The sequence below is a fragment of the Arabidopsis thaliana genome, chromosome 2, assembly GCF_000001735.4.
Source record: "Arabidopsis thaliana chromosome 2, partial sequence".
In the NCBI taxonomy this organism is placed as follows: Eukaryota; Viridiplantae; Streptophyta; class Magnoliopsida; order Brassicales; family Brassicaceae; genus Arabidopsis; species Arabidopsis thaliana.
This window is the reverse complement of record NC_003071.7, coordinates 10,170,574-10,190,993: the sequence shown is the minus strand read 5'-3', so window position 1 is coordinate 10,190,993 and position 20,420 is coordinate 10,170,574. Positions and strand designations below refer to the sequence as shown.

Below are 20,420 nucleotides of genomic sequence, written 5' to 3'. Positions count from 1 at the left end.
AAGTATTGGCATGAGTTCATTTTTTAGGCATAGTTATTTTTTTTTGTTATATTCTTTGCATGTTGTTATATATGTGTCTTTGCTATATTCATAATCATAACTAGCATCATCGAAGTAACATGTTCGCAACTCGCAAGTCGCAGTCGATAATCTGTTTTTTTTTTTGTTTTTGTTTTCCATTATATCGTTATTAGGTATCAGTGTTTGTAGGTGAAATTTCCTTCAACACGCCTCAAATATTTTGTTACCAATACTATTCGTATCTTGCCTCCTCCCATTTTATACTTTTCAGAATTTCTTAGAAAATAGTTTTGAAAATTCTGAAAATATTGTAAACAAAAAGAATATGCTCTGTTTAAACTTCCTTTTTCTTTTTTTTACAGAACATAAATAAATAATTTTGATTGAGACACTTCTCACTAATTTATACAAAAACCAAAAAAAGAAATGAATATAAAATTTTGTTATTCTTTTTTGAATACAAGGACTTATTCATTTATACTTTTATTTTGTTTCCGTTATGGTCTCTCCATTGCCACCATTATTTATGTATAAAACAAACTTTCACAAATTTAGCATATACAAAAAAAAAAAAAAAAAAAAACTCGAAAAGAGAAAGTATCATCATCCACCACCATACGGGTCCGTATCAGCTTTCCTACCTGATTCTCCCTCCCCACAAACCACAACACTACCTACACTCTCTCTTGCTTTCTCTCCTCTCTGTTTTTTCTAGCTTTCTCTCTCACAAAATCAAAACTTTTTTTCTGTGTTCATTATCATCTCCTTAAATTCATAACAATACACTCTCATAATTCTTCTCTGCGTAGGAGAGACATTGCAGAAATAAAAGAGTTTTTAATAGACCCAAGAAAAAGAGAAAAAAAGCATTCATTTTTTTCTTGCTTTGTTGCTTTGCTTTTGCTTTTCTGTTTCTCTTCTTTTGTGGGCACAACAAAACATCAACAAAGTAATGATTTTGTGTTCTTCCTTCTCCTTCTGGTAATCTAATCTAAAGCTTTTCATGGTGGTGATGAAGTTAATAACAATGAAGATATTCTCTGTTCTGTTACTACTATGTTTCTTCGTTACTTGTTCTCTCTCTTCTGAACCCAGAAACCCTGAAGGTAAGCAAAGCAACAAAAAACGAGAAAAGACTCTTTTTTTTCTTATGGGTATTCGAAAGTTTCAAACTTTATGTACCCAATAATTGATTTAGAGTGATTCTTTGTTACAGTGGAGGCGTTGATAAACATAAAGAACGAGTTACATGATCCACATGGTGTTTTCAAAAACTGGGATGAGTTTTCTGTTGATCCTTGTAGCTGGACTATGATCTCTTGTTCTTCAGACAACCTCGTAATTGGCTTGTAAGTTTTCTTTGCTTTTGTCTTCATAGTCATTAATGGTGACAAATTCTTCATCTTTGTTTTGTTTTTTCCCAATTCCAGAGGAGCTCCAAGTCAGTCTCTTTCAGGAACTTTATCTGGGTCTATTGGAAATCTCACTAATCTTCGACAAGTGTAAGATTATTTTGTTTGTTTCCTCATTAAACAAAAGTATCTCCTTTGTTTGTTTCTTCAAACTCTGTTTTTGTTTTTTGGATTTTTGAAGGTCATTACAGAACAATAACATCTCCGGTAAAATCCCACCGGAGATTTGTTCTCTTCCCAAATTACAGACTCTGGATTTATCCAATAACCGGTTCTCCGGTGAAATCCCCGGTTCTGTTAACCAGCTGAGTAATCTCCAATATCTGTAAGTCTCTCTCTCTCTTTCAGATTTTAATCAATCAAAGATTCGTCTTCATTAACTTAAACCTCGTACGTTTGTGTAATGATTTGATTAGGAGGTTGAACAACAACTCATTATCTGGGCCCTTTCCTGCTTCTCTGTCTCAAATCCCTCACCTCTCTTTCTTGTGAGTATATAAAGTTTGAATTTTTTTCTTACTTTTTAACTTAAAGACTCATGTTTTTTGATGTTTTGGTTTCAGAGACTTGTCTTATAACAATCTCAGAGGTCCTGTTCCTAAATTTCCTGCAAGGACATTCAAGTAAATACCTTTTCTTTTGGTCTCTTGTGTTATTGTCAAAGATTGAGTTTTTCCTAAGTGTTTTCACTGTTGAATGTAGTGTTGCTGGGAACCCTTTGATTTGTAAAAACAGCCTACCGGAGATTTGTTCAGGATCAATCAGTGCAAGCCCTCTTTCTGTCTCTTTACGTTCTTCATCAGGTAAATCCATCCTTAAATTCAATAATCTTGCTCGCCTTTTCGTCGATTGTTTAATCCATTGCTTATGAGTTAGATACCATTTGGGATGTGTAGGACGTAGAACCAACATATTAGCAGTTGCACTTGGTGTAAGCCTTGGCTTTGCTGTTAGTGTAATCCTCTCTCTCGGGTTCATTTGGTATCGAAAGAAACAAAGACGGTTAACGATGCTTCGCATTAGTGGTTAGTCAAATCGAGTAAGCTTATGGTTTATGTAATTTGATTTTGTTTGTTGTCTAAAGTATTTTGTTTTGGTTCTTTATGTAGACAAGCAAGAGGAAGGGTTACTTGGGTTGGGAAATCTAAGAAGCTTCACATTCAGGGAACTTCATGTAGCTACGGATGGTTTTAGTTCCAAGAGTATTCTTGGTGCTGGTGGGTTTGGTAATGTCTACAGAGGAAAATTCGGGGATGGGACAGTGGTTGCAGTGAAACGATTGAAAGATGTGAATGGAACCTCCGGGAACTCACAGTTTCGTACTGAGCTTGAGATGATCAGCTTAGCTGTTCATAGGAATTTGCTTCGGTTAATCGGTTATTGTGCGAGTTCTAGCGAAAGACTTCTTGTTTACCCTTACATGTCCAATGGCAGCGTCGCCTCTAGGCTCAAAGGTAGTCAAAAAAATGGTTTCTGATAACTGCTTTTAGTAAAAAAAAAAATGAAATCACTTGAACTGATTTTTGTTACTGTTACAGCTAAGCCAGCGTTGGACTGGAACACAAGGAAGAAGATAGCGATTGGAGCTGCAAGAGGGTTGTTTTATCTACACGAGCAATGCGATCCCAAGATTATTCACCGAGATGTCAAGGCAGCAAACATTCTCCTAGATGAGTATTTTGAAGCAGTTGTTGGGGATTTTGGACTAGCAAAGCTACTCAACCACGAGGATTCACATGTCACAACCGCGGTTAGAGGAACTGTTGGTCACATTGCACCTGAGTATCTCTCCACCGGTCAGTCATCTGAGAAAACCGATGTCTTTGGGTTCGGTATACTTTTGCTAGAGCTCATCACAGGAATGAGAGCTCTCGAGTTTGGCAAGTCTGTTAGCCAGAAAGGAGCTATGCTAGAATGGGTAAGCAATCACTATAAGTTTAGATCAAACGTATAATCAAAAGATAGTCTTAAAACTCAATTGAGTTTTGCAGGTGAGGAAGCTACACAAGGAAATGAAAGTAGAGGAGCTAGTAGACCGAGAACTGGGGACAACCTACGATAGAATAGAAGTTGGAGAGATGCTACAAGTGGCACTGCTCTGCACTCAGTTTCTTCCAGCTCACAGACCCAAAATGTCTGAAGTAGTTCAGATGCTTGAAGGAGATGGATTAGCTGAGAGATGGGCTGCTTCACATGACCATTCACATTTCTACCATGCCAACATGTCTTACAGGACTATTACCTCTACTGATGGCAACAACCAAACCAAACATCTGTTTGGCTCCTCAGGATTTGAAGATGAAGATGATAATCAAGCGTTAGATTCATTCGCCATGGAACTATCTGGTCCAAGGTAGTAAATCTTGGACACAGAAAGAAACAGATATAATATCCCCATGACTTCAATTTTTGTTTTTGAGATGATATAGACATGTAAATGGTTATCAAACCTTTGAAAAAATTGAGATTCTGGGTCTAATGGTTAATATTTTGGATGTATATATTAAGGTTTTTTTAAATGTGTTGGTTTTGGTCTGTTATCCAAATTTGTAAAATTTGAGGTCCTGTGAAAGCAATTTTTGGTCAAACTCTGAGATTCATGTCTTATTATCAAAAAATTTACCGACCAACAACTTAATGATATGTTGACCTGTACTTCTAATTGTTTTTGTTCAATTTATTTTTCTAAAAAACATAACACAAAACAACAAAAGATGTAAAGTACATGATAGCTTTTATATACATAACCCCAACAAACTTTTGCTATTTATAGTCTCATGATCTTTGGTTGTTTTTGGATATTATTTGTTGTCATCAATTCGTTGTGTTTTGATCTTTTATATTCTTCTTCATATCACAGTCTTGATGCTATTACCCTAACTTAATCTTTATTTGAGGTTACAAAATGGTCTCTGTAATCCCCCAAGTCCATGTTTCTGTACCGTTTCAACAACAATGGAATGTTCTTTCCAAACTTCACTCTTACTCTTCATCACTGTATCATACTTTGTAGTAACAGAATCCATTAAACCTAACCGAATGGCGATGAAGCTGATACACCGTGAATCAGTGGCCCGTCTCAACCCAAATGCTCGAGTTCCGATCACTCCAGAAGACCATATCAAACACCTGACAGATATTTCATCAGCCCGGTTTAAGTATCTACAGAATTCGATTGACAAAGAGCTAGGCAGCAGCAATTTCCAAGTTGATGTGGAACAAGCAATCAAAACATCATTGTTTCTTGTGAATTTCTCCGTAGGACAGCCACCGGTGCCGCAGTTAACTATCATGGATACTGGAAGCTCACTTTTATGGATCCAATGTCAACCCTGCAAACACTGCTCATCAGATCATATGATCCATCCTGTCTTCAATCCAGCATTGTCTTCAACATTTGTAGAGTGTTCCTGCGATGATCGTTTTTGCAGGTATGCACCAAACGGACATTGCGGCTCATCAAACAAGTGTGTTTACGAACAAGTGTATATAAGCGGCACTGGGTCAAAAGGCGTTCTAGCTAAAGAACGGTTAACCTTCACAACACCTAACGGTAACACTGTTGTGACCCAACCTATTGCTTTTGGGTGTGGCTACGAGAATGGAGAGCAGTTGGAAAGTCATTTCACTGGTATTTTGGGGTTAGGAGCCAAACCCACATCACTTGCCGTACAGCTTGGGTCTAAATTCTCTTACTGCATTGGTGATTTAGCTAACAAAAACTACGGTTACAATCAGCTGGTTCTGGGAGAGGACGCGGATATTCTCGGCGATCCAACACCCATTGAATTTGAGACAGAGAATAGTATCTACTATATGAATCTAGAAGGGATTAGTGTTGGGGATACACAACTCAATATCGAACCAGTGGTATTCAAAAGAAGAGGACCAAGAACAGGGGTCATACTAGACTCGGGCACACTCTACACTTGGCTAGCAGATATAGCCTACAGAGAACTCTACAATGAAATAAAATCCATTCTGGATCCAAAATTAGAGAGATTCTGGTTTAGAGACTTCTTGTGCTACCATGGGAGAGTGAGCGAAGAGCTCATAGGCTTCCCTGTGGTGACATTTCATTTTGCAGGCGGAGCTGAGCTGGCTATGGAGGCCACAAGCATGTTTTATCCATTATCAGAACCGAATACGTTTAACGTCTTTTGTATGTCAGTGAAGCCAACCAAAGAACATGGAGGGGAATATAAGGAATTCACAGCTATAGGGCTAATGGCTCAACAATACTATAATATTGGTTACGACCTCAAAGAAAAAAACATCTATCTCCAGAGAATCGACTGTGTTCAACTCGATGACTATTCCCCATCAAAGTAAATATTGTACACGCAGACATGTCCATGTAAAAGAGACTCAGAAAGCTTAGAGAGTTTACCTTTTGAACACATTTGTATATTTTGAAGAACATACTCATCCCCAAATTCATGTTGTATTCTATAACAACACATTCATCTTGTTCTCGTCTTGACGACTTGCCCTCTCGAAGCTTTCCTCTCCATCTTCTCTCTCTTTTTACGAGACTTTTCATCTTCCACACCTCCCTACAGTTCAACGCCACAGAGACAGAGTAAAGCTTTTTGCATTGTGTAAAGAAGCTAATACTACTTAAAACTAAATGAGATTTACCTCTGAACCTTGTGACATGAATCCTCGAATAAGACCAGAAGCTTTATACACTCCAAACGCAGGAATCTAAAAACCAAACAAAAGTTACATCATTTCAATCCAATTCTATGTATCAATTTGTGTTTATTAACTAAGCAAACACGCATACCACAAGATACGTGTACCAAAACTTCCCAGTGATGATGGAAGCTAGCTGAACAAAGCAAGTGATATAGATGACATCGTGCAAATATCTGCAAAGGTCATCATATGATTCAAAATGCATAACTCAAACATCATAGTATGCAAATCCATAACACAGAAGCTAGCTTTTGGTTCTTGTTGATTCATTTAACACAAACGTACCCGCAGATTCCACCAGTGGTCATGTCAAATCCACCATCAATAAGCTCACCATCATCAGTAACACTAGGTTTAGCCATTTGATCAAGCTGCTTATAAGGAAACGCGTAAGCCAGCGAAGTTATCACTAAACCGATCCAATGTTTCCAAGTAAAGCTTGAGTAGAAAATCAACATCCTCACAACGAAATACACAGCCTGTGACCATAAATTACAAAATCCAATTCTCAATTCATGAAGAATCGCGAAAAATCGTAGAAATCTGGGAAACGTATAGATGGGAGAGGAGAAAATACATTGGAAGCGATGATGATACGACGGAGCTTAGCCATGTGTTTGGCGTTCTCTTCCTTTCGTTTCTTCGCTCCTTGATTCGCCATTCTTAATCTCGGATTTTAGCTCTCAATAGTCGTCGTCTGTTTGTTTTTCCGGCGAAGCAGAGGTTATTGAAAAAGACAACGACGCTCACTGTTTCGCTTCCGATGAATCTAGTAGTATATGGGCCTAAGCCTGTAAATAGGCCCAATTGAGCTTTCGGATCTGCGTTCTTGACAATCCACGGAAAGTTGTTTTGAGGGATCCTTAACAAGAAGCTGCAAATAATGAATATCCCGAATTCTCAATGCAAAAACACTTTAACCATATATACCTCATGATCACAAATTATTAAGTTTGATGTCTCCGTGAATCACACATTTTCCATGACAATAGGCCAGTGCCTGACTAAGACTTGCAATGTACTGAAATCAAGGAAAAGCCATCAGCTTCACCACAAGAAGCATGATAATCTTTCAGGGAGAGGGAGGGAGAGGGAGCGAGAGAGAGACACTCACAGTGGCGGCTTGTTGGTTTCGTAGAATTCGCTTGTCCGCTTTACTTTTGGCGCTTTGGGAAAGATCGTAAAATTTAGGTTATGTGCTTGACAGTGACACAATCACATTTTCAAGTTTTGATACACATTCTGTTTCAAGTTCAGTAAACTTTGTGTCAACATGGTTGAAATCGATGTCGTCCTAATCGCTCATGATAAATGGGAGCCTCTCGGCAATGAACTCAACATGTAAGACTTGTTTATGTTCTTTGCATTTTACATTGTCTGCATTTTTTGTCTTCTTTAAAGTCTCATTCATTACAAAAAGAGAAAAAGAGCAACTAAGCATTAACAGAAGGGATGAAGATATAAGATCAAAGCAGTGGATCCAGAGTAAAAGCACAAGAATATTGATGTGGACTTCTTGATCAATTTATAATAACTGCAAATCTACCATCAAGTTTCCTCAGAACTAATGCTTAGTACCAAAACAAAGATGACTATGGATGCATAAACCAAGCTAAGAAGATGACTAATAGAGGTTTGAGCATTGTATCAAGAGTGAAAAGTACAAGCCATCACATTCATCGGTGGGGGTTCATTGCAATCTTTTTAGTACAAGAAAAGAGTATTCATGTAGACTTCTTACAGAATCAATTCATCGTAACTGCGAATCTACCACCAAGATTTCTCATAGCTAGTGCTTAGTACAAAAAGATCATAACCAATGAATATAACGAGCTAAGAAGATCTGCCCACTGGTTCAAGAGCTTCAACAGTGACAATGCTGTTTCCTCTAATCACCTGCTCCCAAAACCAAAGTAAAACATCAGTCAAGAGCAGCAGAAGATTAACGACAAAGGGACACAGAATCGAGAGACTTACCACCATCCCGATGTCGGTTTTGTCGTTACCGTTCACCTCAACAGTGTTATCCACAACAAGATTCATGAACTGATCAAACCCACGAAGAGTTCCAGTAACCATTCGGTTAGCATTAAGCTTGACTGCATTTCAAATACAATTCATCAATCTCAACACATCAAGAAAAAATCCACTCTTTGCTAAAATCAAAACACAATCACCAAAAAAAAACTACTTTGAGTTCGATTCTAGACACTATAACTAAAATCAGTAATACCAAATCCAGTTCGATTCACAGAATAAAGTTGCAATCACATCTCAGCTAATGTGTTATACAAAACTGAAGTTCCCTAACTATCGATAAAAGAAGATGAAGATATTGAACTTACTTTGGAGCTTCTTATCCATGTACCTGCATCGAACGAAACAAAAACAAACAACAGATTAAGCACAAAAATTAAATCAGAAACACGAAGATATAGAAACAGAAAGAGAGAAATAAGAACAAGGGCTTACTTCTTAAGATCCGGAGGCTGACCTGAACGACTCATAGTTGCAAAATCGGAATTGAGCTTAGGGTTTTCGCTCTCGGCTTGAAGAAGACAGAGTTTGCTCTGAAACCCTAAAGTTTTGATTTTTGGAAGTCTAGTGTTAGCGTCTTCTTGTTTTTTACTACTCCTTTAAGCCCAATAATCTACTCAGGCCCAATAAACTATAAGGCCCAACTCATATGACTATTGACATGTTTCGTCGAAGTGTATTTTTTTTTTTTTTTTTAAGTGATTTTCCTTTTTCGTCGAAGTGTATTCTCTAGACGCTATTAATCTGATGTAATATCTTACAATCGTCTAACCAATTAATTAAATATTTTTGTTGTGGTCTAACCAATTGATCAAATATTTAGCGTCTAACCAATTGATCAAATATTTTTGATTTCACCAATCGATAAATTTTAAAAGTTACACTAAAATTTCACCACAACATCAAAAATGATAAGAAAAAAATTAAAATGACGAAGACATTTTTATGTCATTGTAGTTCTAATGCGGCCAATTGTTCGAATTGTTTCTATCGAATGATATTACATATACCATTTTGTTTTTCAGCATTACATATACAATTTTTCTGCCACCAATATGCATTATAATGAATTTAATTTAGGTAATAAGTGGTAAGTGGTGACACATCTATTATACTCACTAATTTTATATTTTATCTACATATACTATATTTAGACTAACAAAATTATAAATTTCACAAGGTTAAATTTTTTTCTTTATATATATATATTATTTAAACATAATGCATTATCATTTTTCTCTTATTATATTTTTAATTGAAAAATGATAAATATTTCTCTAAATTTTTCTACCTTTACATCTCATAAGCTTTATGCTTTTCTAGATTGTTGAGAGAGAGACAAAGAAATACTCTGGTGATGTAGCAATAGCAGTCTATGTTGATCGTTGTGTAATCGTGAGCTTACTTTGAGCGAACGATTTGCATTTCAGATTGTTTAGTATTTCTCTAATAATCAATTGATTTTTCTCGCGATTTACTTTATAAGTTTCAATTTGTGTTTCCTATTTACAAATTTAGCTCGGGATAACAACAATATATCAGTCCAAAATAAAAATTTCTCCACTGTAATACTTGAATGTACAGATATACCATGCCACAAGCTCTCAATTTCTAATACCGATTCATCGACAACAAAATAAATATAAATAAACGATTAATATAAAATTGGTTGATGTAAAACACTGAAACCTATTAATAATAAGTTGTGTATGAGAATGTATCGACTAGTTTTGAAAAGAAATGGAGTAAGAGCCGGTGTTGGGATCTTCACAGCCTTGAAGTTGTCTACACTCATCCCACATCGACCAAATATCGAGTTTCCCATCTCCTTTAGTTTTGCTCTTAAAACACCACCAAAACATATTATCTCATATGATCAAAAGTGTGGTTCAAGACTTTAAAATTTCAATATACTGTTAATAATACTTTTATTTTACGATAATTGGCTCCACTTTTTTTTTTAATAATCTTAAATTATTTTGTTTGAGTTTTGACCCCAAAATTTTATAGCCGGTCCTGCCAAAGACATTAAAATTTTAGTGTCCTTGAAACGTTGGTCCAGCAGAGGCAATTCAACATCATCCTCGCATATGGCAACAACCCATCTTGATCTATATCATGCAAATTTAAAGAACGTCCCATAGAAGAAACTTCATGATGGACATACCAAGAAGACAAAACCTTGATCTTTTTTGAGAAGACCGAACCTTAAATTTTATTTTTGTAGTTTCTTTTGGATCGTATTGCATTATTTATGTTGTATTAATAAATCGTGGATGCATTTGAGATTTTGATTTTGTTAATGACTGACTTTTAACTCTCAAACTTGCAAATCCTGCTTCATTTTCTGATGTCTAAAACGTGAATATTGATTTTGCTGTTAAAAAAAAATACAAAAAAAACTAAGCTATATACTTTAAATCCTGCTTCACAATCCTGATTTTGTATGTCTCTGAATTGTTTGTGTGATTTTATCATGTCTAACATCACAGCTTGCAGAAACTGAAGTGTGGATAAATCAGAAACCCATTACAAACAAAATGTATGGATATATGCTCATCATTTATTACACGTTTCAAATTGTATCTAATTTTTTTTAAAAATGTTAATGATAAATCATTCATCAACAGTTAGCTATATACTTTAAAGTTGACAACTCATAAATTACATCAAGCACATGTCAAAATTTATTTCCTTCTTAGCTTGCAAATGTGTAGTTTAGTACAAAACTGTATAATGCTTTTCTCATTTTCTTATTATTTGTTGCTACCTAGCCTCATCATATATTCCATAAATAATGACATACAAGTAATAAATACTCACTTTTCTCACATTAAAACCAAAAAAAAAATACTCACTTTTCTATGAGTAACACATATTTTCCTTTCATTTCAAAATAAAATAAAATATAGATATATAAAATACTGAATTGAGAGTACAATAATTAAAAAAATAAGTAAACAAACAACTCTTACTATAAAATTTCTTTGTTATTTTCTTGCCCTTTAATTTATAACATCTCTCTTCATGTAATTAACAAGCAAATCCAGCTTCCACCAGCTTGTTTAGTTTCTTGTTTCTCAATCTCTCTTCATAAACTTCACTTCCTTGCATTTCTTTCTCATGCCTAAATCATATATTATAACTATAAAATAATAAATTATATAGTAGTAATGATAATAACAATAATAGTAATAATAATTACCTTGGTGGCATAGGTATTAAAGGAGATAGAGTTTGTACAAGCTTGAGAGCTTCTTCTTCCGTGTTCACAATTTGGTTGAAGCAAAAGTATCTACCACAAGCCGAAGTATCCTCGAATGCTCGAATGTGAACATCCGCTACAAATTCAACATCTACGTACGCTAACACACCGTTCTCATACATTTGTGCAGCTCCTACAATCACATACATAGCCAGAACAATTACATTATTAGTTACATGAATGTAGTATATATATGTACCTGATTGTCAAAAAATAATAATATATATATATACCTTTGAGGTAAGACATGGTCGGTCTTGGGTTGTGTTGAGCCACTGATGGTCCAACGATGAGGCCCGGGTTAACCGAAACCATGTTGACCATACGATCCATGGCTAATGCCCAAGCTGCCTTCTCGGACTGTGTCTTCGCAAGAGCATGCCACAACTGTGATTAAGAAAGTAGTTACAAAATTAAATTAAGTACTATTCTAAAATATGATCTAGGTAGGATTTAGTTAGAGTTTTGACCTCTTTAATATTTTATTAAGGCAGTCTTACATTGAATCTTGACCAAAATGAGTCTAAGATAAACACATGACATTATGACAAATGTCAAATACATTACATGAAGACCCAATTTTTGATTTACTTTTCCAACAAAGATTCACTACCCCCAAAGTTTTAGAAGTTCAACAAATAATATGGTATCTTGTAATTTCAAAATAACAATAATTTAAATAATACATTTCAGATTGATTGATGAAAAGGTACATGAAATAATTGTTCATTCTATGTCAAAACTATCATATATGAATATGAATAAACTGTGGGTCCAACATGTTTATAAATGTCTTGAACTTTTCAAGAAAATGAATGAACCAAAAAGAGTTGAACTAAAATACCTTTTTTTTGAGACAGAAGTCAAGATCACTCCAACACTTCTCATCAACATCTTTCTGAGTTCCAATGTTATCTCTCCAAATTGCAGCAGTTAACGAAGATGAGAACACAATCTTCTCTATACTCTCTGTTCTTGCACATGCTTCCACCACATTAATAGCTCCTCTCACCTCCAAATCCACTTCCTTCTCCTCCTAATTTCACATCATTTCATAAACAAAATCTCAATTTCCCCAAACCACACAAAAAAAAAGAGAGATTACAGAGAAGTGGTGAGTGAGAAACACTAAAATACTCACATCGTACCCTTCAGGATTATCCAAACAACAGAAGACAGCATTACAATTGTTGAGAGAAATGAGGATACTTTGGTAATCTAACACATCCACATCATAAACCTCTAATCTCTCTTCGTTAGCTTCCATGTCTCTGATTTTCTCTTCAAGCACACTCTCCCCTATTACCAAAAATCCTCATTAGAGAGAAAAAAAAAAAACCCTTGCAACAAGATTCCATCTAAATTTGATTGTACCCATAAGTGAACTTGAACCCATTGCCTCAAAAATTGATTGGAACCAATTAAAGGTTGGAAACTTTATAGCACCATTAGTGAATTTGGCCAGATAAACAAATCATTTGTCTCAAAATCCTTGAAATCAATTGAAAAAAGAGTTTGATAGATTTTTTTACCGTTTTTACGGATAGCTGCGTGAACAGAGTAACCTCTAGTGAGCAATCTCTTGAGAATCCAGAAACCAACATAAGTGGAAGCATCAAGAACACAACAACAAGAAATGGTCTTTTCTTGATTCATCAGTTTTGTTGATTAGAAATATCTGGAAAAAGTGTATGGAGAGAAAAGAAGATATTTAGTTGGGTCTTACTATGTAGAGGAGAGACGTGAGGAGAAGGAAGTAGTAATAAATAGGAGAAAGGTGGGTGAACTATTTCATTGTTGCACGCTCCCAACCTACTCATCTTCTTGTTTTACTATATGGCTTTGTGTTGTTGGTTAATCCATTGACCGGTGGAAAAAAAAACAGAATAATAAATAATTGATTGAAAAACGTAATTCTTTTTTTTTAATGTTTTGTAGTATTAGTTATTTTTAAACTATTATTATTTTAATATTTCTAAAGTTTATATTTAAATAAATTAGTAATTTGGATTCAAATACTATAGTGAAAAAAGAGAAGGTTAATATGAGAAGTTGACAACAAAGTAGCTAGAAGTTAGTAGGTAGCGATTGTGGTGTGAAGATGATTTACGATGACATTGTGAGTTAGCTTTATCTTACGTTCTGAATTCTGACAAGTGTTCTTAAAAGAAAGATAGGTAGAATTATCAAAATGAATATATATGTTGTGCCAACCAAACATAATTAGATAAAACGAGTAGAACAAAGGGAATATAAAAATGAAAAATATTATTGCAAATATTATCATTTTTAGTTGCAGATTTTAAACTAATCAACGACTTTAATCATTTTATTAGTTTATAATTCTTTTTGTTATGTGTTGACTTGTATTTTAATTATTTTTTATAGTAACTAGTGACATAAAAAATATGTGATACGGACAAATTTTGTACTATTAGTCTATTCTGCATATCAATTAGTTGCGATGTCGCCCGTGGGATATCTTTAGGTCACAAGAATATATACCGAGGATCCGTCTTCTAAGACAACTTAGCACATCGCATAAATCGAGCCATCAAGCACAAAAACATTGGTTAATGTGATAAACCATGCAATGCGCTATTTAACATATTTGTAAAAAAAACATCAATTACAGTATAACACTAACCAAACATATATGTTTTGATAAGGACTTAATTACATTTTAAACTATACATAAAATTTGATATGTGACATAAAAATTCCATGTAGATATAACACACATCCTTTTGTTATCCATTAATGTTTAGGGTCTAGCGATGCTTAGATCACATTTTCATCTCTCGCATAAGAATTCAATCCTAGACAAAACTAGGAAAGCTTAATCTCTAATTCGATACATATGCTTATAATCGTCGTTTCAAACTTTAATTTAATTCCACGAAACTGATTGTATAATTTCGTATGCGTATTCTAAAACCATTGCATGTACCCATCAGCTTTATAAAATAACAGCTGGGACATTTTCTTCTAAGGGAATTAATATACATTGCAAAAAGACAATGTATATATATTTATGAGGAAATTAGTATTATCTCCGTTCACAATCTCTAAGCAGAGCATTTGTTCAGGACAACAGATTCAATAGGAATCTTATCAACCGGAAAAGCACAGTCCACCGGTGCTCCTTTCTCCGGCAACAAACTACACGGTTTAGGTGTAACCTTGCTCGAAACTCCAGAGATGCTTGTACAATTCCACAACAACTTCTTCGGCTCAGCAGCCAAATCAATCTTTATATTCGACATACATATCTTTGTGAAAGGATCGTTCTTGAACCCATCGAGCCTCGCAGGTTGCGTGACATTATCCGCGGTCATGTCACGGTAGTTGATATTCGTAATCACGGGCATAGCCTTGGGATCAAAACCGGAAGCGGGGTGTTGGTTATAAGCACCGCTCATCCAGAAAACGTATTTCATTGTTTTCATTGTGAACCTCCTGGCGAAAATATCCTTAACATAACCACCACGACCAACCGCGGTTTTGATTCGGATAGCGGATTGTGTCTGAAGTAATGTAATGTCTTCGATTCTAACGTCTTTGATTCCACCGGACATTTCACTTCCGAGTGCTATTCCAGCGCTGTCGGGAGAGATGCATGTGAGCCGTCGGATAGACAATTGTTGAGTTGGCATGCCGACTTTGATACCAAACTGATCCCAACCGCTCTTCACGGCGATGCAATCGTCTCCCGAGACTACGTAACAGTCTTCTATCAATGTGTTGGTGCATGAATCTAATAAAGAAGAAAAAAGTGTGTCAAAACAAAATGACAATGCCATGTGAAAATATAAAGCCAATATGATGATTAGAAACACAAACAAAAAATCAGAGCGTTTTGATATAATGTGGCGTGGGATATGGACTTACCAGGGTTGATTCCATCGGTATTAGGAGAATCGATAGGAGCAAGAATGGTAACGCCTTTGACGATGACATTGTTGCAATATACAGGATGAATATTCCATGCAGGCGAATCGATGATTGTGATGTTCGAGATCTGAACGTTTTGAGAGAAGATGATCTCGATTGTGTAAGGTCTTGTGATCCCCTTAAATCCACCACTGCGATACTTCACCCACCAGTACTTTCCTTGCCCGTTGATCGTTCCGTTGTTACCTAACCAAATAAATTCCATTAATTCTAGTCTTTATACGTAAAATACATTCTTAAGATCTTATATCATTGATTCTTGGTCGTTAAAGCACCAAACTGTTGCTACTAATTCATTAAATTGTTGTATTATTAATTTGGTTAACCTTACCGGTGATAACAACATCAGTTAGGTTTGTGCCAGAGATTAGACTAGCAAATGTTGGTCCTGCTGCATCTCTTCCTTGTCCGTATGATGGCAAAGGTGCAACCACTGGATATTCAGATTCATCCTATTTTTTGAAAAACCACAAAATAAAAAACATGTAAATAAATGACTAATTCCTTACACAAAATATATTTATCTAATTTCAGTTTTATATAATGCAAAAATGGAAATCATTCATACCTGAGAAGCAAGAATAGTTGCACCTTTTTGGATGAACAAAGTAAAATGGCTGGTGAGGTTGAAACTTCCGGTTAGCCATTTTCCTGGTGGAACAATGAGTTGCACTCCACCGTCGGCTGCCTTTGGAGCAAGCTTGGTTATGGCTTCTTTGAACGCTTTTGTGTTCGAGGTCTTTCCATCACCAACTGCTCCAAATTCTGTCAAAACTGCGGTATGTTTTCGACAATTCAACGCCATATATTCAATATTTGTCTTTCCTTTGCTAGCTAGATCCCGAGCTTCCATCATCGAAAAACTACTAATTGCCAAAACTACTAATATACAAAAACTTGTCCGAATCATCTGTTGAATAGAAGAAAAAATTAAACCATATTTTGAATGTTCTCACAAATTAAACTCACTTTCAAAACATGTTTAGGAGGATGACATTGTTTAAAATAACGTTACCTTTAGAGTTGAAGGATTGATAGAGAACTCCATTTGATTCTTATGACTTGTTTTTGGTATTTGTGTTTGTTTTTTTATTTGGCTTAAAACAGAGTAATTTATAGAAGAACAAAATAGAGAAAAACATGCTTAAACTTTATCTAAATCTAAGCCTTGAATTGATTTACCAAAAATAAGTAGAGCTAAAAAAGGTGCAATTATGTACCAATCTTGTTATTTATTTCTGTTAAGACAAACAATTCCCGTTTTAGTAGAAAATAATCCAACTTCTGAAGTTATAGATCTTAAATTAGGTAAATTGACTGAAGAAAATTTGTATGTCAATTGGAATGAAATATCCGGACCTTCCTATAAGGGCTATAAGAAGATCATTAAGATCTTGAGTTACCTATAATAAAAACAAATCTCTTAATTAGTTTTCAAATTGGCATGTAATGTTGAAGGGGTAAATTTATTATTTGGGATTGAGATTTTATCCGTTTTAAGAGATATTATATTATAAGTAAAATATTTATGAGACTAGCAATTTTTTTACTTATTGGGACTAAACTATTCTAATGCTCTAGATTCCCTATACATCTACTTCTTTGCTCCAATTGTAGTGTTTTTTTTTTTTTTTTTTTTTTCATAATTGAATTCGCAACTTATGAATAAACGGCTCAACTTAAAACATTTTAAGCCTTTATTAAACTTGCACCATAATCTACAAAGATATTTCATGTTTTTAGAAATCAAACTTCAAAGTAGCACCATAATCCCTAACTAAAACCAACAAAAAATCTCTAATTGTTACATCCTTTGTTTTCAAGTGTTAGCCACTTTAAGTTATGCAAAAGAATCATCAGCAGCAGCAAGAATCTGAGATTGAATTGCAAGCCTTCTTGTCGTCTGATTCGTCATCGATACAAGAAAAGTTTCTCGTCTAGCGAAATCATCTGTTCAGTTCTTAGGGGAATGAAAGCTATCTCAGGTTTTGAAAAGGGTTGAAGCAACCTGAAAAGAAAAGTAGAAAAGAGTTTTCGTTAAGCTCCTTAATTCCAAAATTCAAAAGTCAAATCAATCAATAAAACTCAAAATGTCCGGCTCTTTTAAGGTCACAGGTTTATATACCTTGACATGATGTGGCATGATCTTGATATCGTAAGGAACGTGAAGCCAGGCTTCAGGTCGGTATAACAGAAAGTTCTCAGGTTTACTGGTATAAACGTCTGCGTATTGGTGGATGTGATAAGAGAATGCTGATTCTTGACCAGTGTCTGTGACAAATGTAGCTCCAAACGATCTGTTGAACATTTGTTTCATCGTGTCTCTTGCTCTCTGCCTCGCATTGTTCAGCTCATCCAAAAGTGATTGGCATGCTTCACTTCTCTGATTGTTTGATACAGTCGCGTGAAATCTACCGAGTAACTCTTGGATAATATGGAACTTGGCCTGAATATAAGCACAATAAATTGTCTTATCAAACTTAGTAACACATACGTCTTTGCTTTATTTAGAGTATCTCAAACTACTATATGTCTACGATCACGGTCATGAATGTTAAAATCGTATAAGCAAAAAGCCATTCTTGGGAAGTAAAAGAGGATGGTGTGACTATACCTGCTCAAACCGGTAGCTATCATCATTTTGTATCTGTATCTCTCGCTGAACCAAAAAAATAACATCATAAAGAGAACTCAGTGTACAAGGTTGGGCTTTAAATGATGTACAAACACTTTTGAGGATACAATCAACTAAAAAGCTATATAGACATCAAGTATGGTAAACTAACCTCGAGCTCATGAATTATGGCAGCAGTTCGCCAACCAGCTTTTGAAGGCCCTCTTAGATCACTAAATAAGTGATCTCCGAAATAAATCACCTATGAATAAAACATGTGGTAGTCTGTCTTTAAATGCATTCAAAAGCATGAAGTTACAGAATGGAATATATCAGCTTGTTGTAAAGAGTACCTCAGGGCCATGCCACTTTGTGATTTCAAGGAAGGATTTAAGACAACCATGATAATAAACTTTCTTTGGGTCAAATGCATCCACTTTTGTAAATGCCAAATTATCCCTCTCCGAATCATAACAACTACAAGGATTAATAGCAATAAAAGAGTTAAGCGATCAATTCCACAAGAAAATATTATGTTTTACACAAGAACATAGTGTTTCTGGTTATATCGTAATGACAACTAACCGGAAAGGGTGCTCAGATGTGTAAAATTCTGGTTTATTTGCTTTAGCAATCACAACATCAAAGAGTTCTCGCCAGGAATCTCCGAAGCCAAAAGATTCCTAACGAACAATAAGCACAACCCAATAAAGGTCATGAACCACTTAAAAAAAAAAAAATATGGAACTGGCCGTAAGAAGATTATGGACAACTAATTAAAATAAAAAAAGTGTTGAAATGATTGTCCCTAGTGATATTCCAACGAGAAAATAAAAGAGTTTTAGATCTATTCAATAATGTGAATTACCTCCATTAGAAAGCGCATTCCGCCATCAACAAAATTATACGGAGAGTTGGTCAGCAAAAAAAGCTTCTTTCCTTTATCTTTTAGCATTCTCAGGAAACGTAGAAGCTGACCCTGAGAAGCAAATTGCTGTTTCAGTAATATACCAATCAAAGGTAATATAACAAGTGAAGATAATTTGAAGGACTTTCACTTGCATTTTTTAGCAAATATCTGTTGGGATCAGCAAGAATTCCTCTATGAACCAATCCACTTCTATGGACATGTTGAATAGCACGATTGACATCATTGTAGATGTTAGAGGCATCAAACTCAAGTTTGGCGTCAACAAAATATTGCACCATGTCTGCTATAAGACACGCCTGAAAAATGGTAATAAAAGAAATGTTGCAATCAACCAAATCATCAGATCATATGATTATATCACGGTACAAACAACTTATTGACAAAAAGTCACCTCGCTAAAACAGAAGAAATCCATCAATCCCACCAAACCTCTCGCTTGATCACGACCTATGTGCCGCGTTCCATACATGCTTTCTATTTCCTTCCTACTAAGCTGCAGAGTTATAGATATTCTGAGGGCTCAAAGCAGTAGATGAGGAGACAAAATCATTCGTTAAACAATACCTTACGACGACCAAAATAACACCCATCTGGCTCGATTGAACCGAAGAAATCCAATTTCATGAGGCATCCTTTTAGTTTATCATAGTACAACCCACGGATTGGAAAAGTAGGATCATACTCAAACTGAGTGCAAACATCAGGATATCTAAACTGCGAAAACCAACAACCAATAATTCTCAAAACAATACTCAGCCCTAAAACAAGTTTGGCTAAAAGAGATTTTACCTCATTAACCATATGTTTCTTGGCAAGATCATAGATCAAACTCTGTAAGTGAGAAGAGTAATGTGCCAAAGTGTAATCATAATCAAATCCATAAACTTGTATATTATCCAATCTCAGATTCTTATTCACATATATCCCTACACAAAGTATCATCATCAGTGACTAAGAAGAACAATCACAAAACCAAAATCAATAGCAAATAATACCTCACCTTGAGGATTCATCTTCGGCATACTATTAATAGCTTCAGGGATATTAAGAAACCTCTGTTTCGCTAACTCGAATTCATGACGGATCTTCGTGATCTCGTCCTCTACTGTTGAACATTCTGGCAACGCTACGGCATATTTCGCTTCCAGATTGGCTAAGGCCGGTTCCGACGAAGTTACGGTGGCGAATCCACGGAAGTTTCTTAGAAATCCATTTCGGATTTGATCGGAAGAAAATCTTCCTCTCTGTAATTACAACGAACTCGATCATCATTTTCATCATCACCACCGATCGCGAATAAATAGAAATGAGAGAGATAGAAAGAGATTTACAGTGAGCGATGCTCCGAGAGGAAGAAGAAGACGGCGAGAGGAAGTCATAGTGATTGGTGGAGAAAGTCAGCTTTTTTCTGAGAGTGGACTTGAGAATTTGGATTTTGATGAAGAAGATGATGACGTCATTGAAATAGATAATGGCGGTTAGGGT

General features: G+C 35.3%; 7 protein-coding genes and 1 long non-coding RNA gene across 17 annotated transcripts; 2 read left to right on the top strand and 6 right to left on the bottom strand.

Moving 5' to 3' along the window:
• Positions 1-501: 501 nt before the first annotated feature.
• AT2G23950 (Leucine-rich repeat protein kinase family protein) lies at positions 502-4,103 on the top strand. 2 transcript variants are annotated; one of them, NM_127957.5, is made up of 11 exons: positions 502-1,127; positions 1,238-1,370; positions 1,452-1,523; positions 1,615-1,758; positions 1,850-1,921; positions 1,997-2,056; positions 2,136-2,236; positions 2,330-2,458; positions 2,543-2,887; positions 2,972-3,351; positions 3,425-4,103. In NM_127957.5, exons 1-11 carry the CDS (start codon positions 1,025-1,027, stop codon positions 3,788-3,790), a joined length of 1,905 nt encoding a protein of 634 aa, NP_179973.2. In that variant the 5' UTR covers positions 502-1,024; the 3' UTR covers positions 3,791-4,103. The 2 variants fall into 2 exon arrangements, with proteins under 2 accessions (NP_179973.2, NP_001325096.1); NM_001335876.1 differs by having other exon boundaries at positions 582-1,127; positions 2,972-4,103.
• A 152-nt stretch (positions 4,104-4,255) lies between these two features.
• AT2G23945 (Eukaryotic aspartyl protease family protein) lies at positions 4,256-5,765 on the top strand (the record flags this gene model as incomplete). Its single annotated transcript, NM_127956.2, has 1 exon — positions 4,256-5,765. The coding sequence occupies exon 1, from the start codon at positions 4,389-4,391 to the stop codon at positions 5,763-5,765; it is 1,377 nt and encodes a 458-aa protein (NP_565559.1). The 5' UTR covers positions 4,256-4,388.
• AT2G07965 lies at positions 4,326-4,590 on the bottom strand. Its single transcript, NR_140256.1, has one exon. It is a non-coding gene; the product is annotated as an other RNA (long non-coding RNA).
• Positions 5,663-7,127, bottom strand: AT2G23940 (transmembrane protein (DUF788); the record flags this gene model as incomplete). Of its 3 annotated transcripts, none has more annotated exons than NM_001335874.1 (6): positions 7,065-7,120; positions 6,712-6,962; positions 6,420-6,613; positions 6,223-6,307; positions 6,075-6,140; positions 5,897-5,989 (listed from the first exon to the last, which is right to left on the bottom strand). In NM_001335874.1, exons 2-6 carry the CDS (start codon positions 6,793-6,795, stop codon positions 5,897-5,899), a joined length of 522 nt encoding a protein of 173 aa, NP_001324055.1. In that variant the 5' UTR covers positions 6,796-6,962; positions 7,065-7,120. The 3 variants fall into 3 exon arrangements, with proteins under 3 accessions (NP_565558.1, NP_001324055.1, NP_001324054.1); NM_001335875.1 differs by having other exon boundaries at positions 6,712-6,955; positions 7,065-7,087; NM_127955.4 differs by having other exon boundaries at positions 5,663-5,989; positions 6,712-7,127.
• Positions 7,128-7,623: 496 nt separating this feature from the next.
• SNRNP-G (Putative small nuclear ribonucleoprotein G) lies at positions 7,624-8,743 on the bottom strand. 2 transcript variants are annotated; one of them, NM_127954.3, is made up of 4 exons: positions 8,607-8,743; positions 8,480-8,502; positions 8,112-8,233; positions 7,624-8,030 (listed from the first exon to the last, which is right to left on the bottom strand). In NM_127954.3, exons 1-4 carry the CDS (start codon positions 8,639-8,641, stop codon positions 7,968-7,970), a joined length of 243 nt encoding a protein of 80 aa, NP_179971.1. In that variant the 5' UTR covers positions 8,642-8,743; the 3' UTR covers positions 7,624-7,967. The 2 variants fall into 2 exon arrangements, with proteins under 2 accessions (NP_179971.1, NP_001318277.1); NM_001335873.1 differs by having other exon boundaries at positions 7,754-8,030; positions 8,112-8,502; positions 8,629-8,743.
• A 2,162-nt stretch (positions 8,744-10,905) lies between these two features.
• Positions 10,906-13,218, bottom strand: AT2G23910 (NAD(P)-binding Rossmann-fold superfamily protein). Of its 4 annotated transcripts, none has more exons than NM_001335871.1 (6): positions 12,969-13,213; positions 12,578-12,735; positions 12,281-12,472; positions 11,670-11,823; positions 11,377-11,569; positions 10,906-11,316 (listed from the first exon to the last, which is right to left on the bottom strand). In NM_001335871.1, exons 1-6 carry the CDS (start codon positions 13,090-13,092, stop codon positions 11,304-11,306), a joined length of 834 nt encoding a protein of 277 aa, NP_001325239.1. In that variant the 5' UTR covers positions 13,093-13,213; the 3' UTR covers positions 10,906-11,303. The 4 variants fall into 4 exon arrangements, with proteins under 4 accessions (NP_001325239.1, NP_565557.1, NP_001325237.1 ...); NM_127952.3 differs by having other exon boundaries at positions 10,906-11,298; NM_001335872.1 differs by having other exon boundaries at positions 10,930-11,298; positions 12,811-13,209.
• A 917-nt stretch (positions 13,219-14,135) lies between these two features.
• AT2G23900 (Pectin lyase-like superfamily protein) lies at positions 14,136-16,479 on the bottom strand. The gene is made up of 5 exons (NM_127951.5): positions 16,406-16,479; positions 15,959-16,300; positions 15,722-15,842; positions 15,328-15,576; positions 14,136-15,193 (listed from the first exon to the last, which is right to left on the bottom strand). Exons 1-5 carry the CDS (start codon positions 16,436-16,438, stop codon positions 14,505-14,507), a joined length of 1,434 nt encoding a protein of 477 aa, NP_179968.2. The 5' UTR covers positions 16,439-16,479; the 3' UTR covers positions 14,136-14,504.
• A 569-nt stretch (positions 16,480-17,048) lies between these two features.
• Positions 17,049-20,418, bottom strand: AT2G23890 (HAD-superfamily hydrolase, subfamily IG, 5'-nucleotidase). 3 transcript variants are annotated; one of them, NM_127950.4, is made up of 13 exons: positions 20,267-20,418; positions 19,936-20,179; positions 19,725-19,861; positions 19,500-19,649; positions 19,327-19,428; positions 19,067-19,231; positions 18,873-18,983; positions 18,590-18,687; positions 18,358-18,481; positions 18,177-18,266; positions 18,005-18,049; positions 17,516-17,836; positions 17,049-17,398 (listed from the first exon to the last, which is right to left on the bottom strand). In NM_127950.4, exons 1-13 carry the CDS (start codon positions 20,312-20,314, stop codon positions 17,372-17,374), a joined length of 1,662 nt encoding a protein of 553 aa, NP_179967.3. In that variant the 5' UTR covers positions 20,315-20,418; the 3' UTR covers positions 17,049-17,371. The 3 variants fall into 3 exon arrangements, with proteins under 3 accessions (NP_179967.3, NP_001324879.1, NP_001324878.1); NM_001335868.1 differs by having other exon boundaries at positions 19,500-19,861; NM_001335869.1 differs by having other exon boundaries at positions 17,067-17,398; positions 19,936-20,417.
• Positions 20,419-20,420: the final 2 nt, after the last annotated feature.

What these genes read in the sequence shown, in the direction of transcription:
- AT2G23900 (NM_127951.5), bottom strand. Translation starts at nt 16,438, where the DNA reads ATGGAGTTCTCTATCAATCCTTCAACTCTAAAG. An exon ending in CAACTATTCTTGCTTCTCAG is followed by an intron (nt 15,843 to 15,958) that starts GTATGAATGATT and finishes TTCAAAAAATAG; the next exon opens with GATGAATCTGAATATCCAGT. An exon ending in TACCGATGGAATCAACCCTG is followed by an intron (nt 15,194 to 15,327) that starts GTAAGTCCATAT and finishes CTTCTTTATTAG; the next exon opens with ATTCATGCACCAACACATTG.
- AT2G23910 (NM_127952.3), bottom strand. Translation starts at nt 13,092, where the DNA reads ATGAATCAAGAAAAGACCATTTCTTGTTGTTGTGTTCTTGATGCTTCC. An exon ending in ATAATCCTGAAGGGTACGAT is followed by an intron (nt 12,473 to 12,577) that starts GTGAGTATTTTA and finishes ATGTGAAATTAG; the next exon opens with GAGGAGAAGGAAGTGGATTT. An exon ending in TTAATACCTATGCCACCAAG is followed by an intron (nt 11,299 to 11,376) that starts GTAATTATTATT and finishes TATATGATTTAG; the next exon opens with GCATGAGAAAGAAATGCAAG.
- SNRNP-G (NM_127954.3), bottom strand. Translation starts at nt 8,641, where the DNA reads ATGAGTCGTTCAGGTCAGCCTCCGGATCTTAAGAA. An exon ending in CAGCCTCCGGATCTTAAGAA is followed by an intron (nt 8,503 to 8,606) that starts GTAAGCCCTTGT and finishes CGTTCGATGCAG; the next exon opens with GTACATGGATAAGAAGCTCC. An exon ending in AAACCGACATCGGGATGGTG is followed by an intron (nt 8,031 to 8,111) that starts GTAAGTCTCTCG and finishes TTTTGGGAGCAG; the next exon opens with GTGATTAGAGGAAACAGCAT.
- AT2G23950 (NM_127957.5), top strand. Translation starts at nt 1,025, where the DNA reads ATGGTGGTGATGAAGTTAATAACAATGAAGATATTCTCTGTTCTGTTA. An exon ending in ATCCCTCACCTCTCTTTCTT is followed by an intron (nt 1,922 to 1,996) that starts GTGAGTATATAA and finishes TTTTGGTTTCAG; the next exon opens with AGACTTGTCTTATAACAATC. An exon ending in AACGATGCTTCGCATTAGTG is followed by an intron (nt 2,459 to 2,542) that starts GTTAGTCAAATC and finishes TTCTTTATGTAG; the next exon opens with ACAAGCAAGAGGAAGGGTTA.
- AT2G23890 (NM_001335868.1), bottom strand. Translation starts at nt 20,314, where the DNA reads ATGACTTCCTCTCGCCGTCTTCTTCTTCCTCTCGGAGCATCGCTCACT. An exon ending in ACAGATATTTGCTAAAAAAT is followed by an intron (nt 18,984 to 19,066) that starts GCAAGTGAAAGT and finishes TTTGCTTCTCAG; the next exon opens with GGTCAGCTTCTACGTTTCCT. An exon ending in GAATGCGCTTTCTAATGGAG is followed by an intron (nt 18,688 to 18,872) that starts GTAATTCACATT and finishes ATTGTTCGTTAG; the next exon opens with GAATCTTTTGGCTTCGGAGA.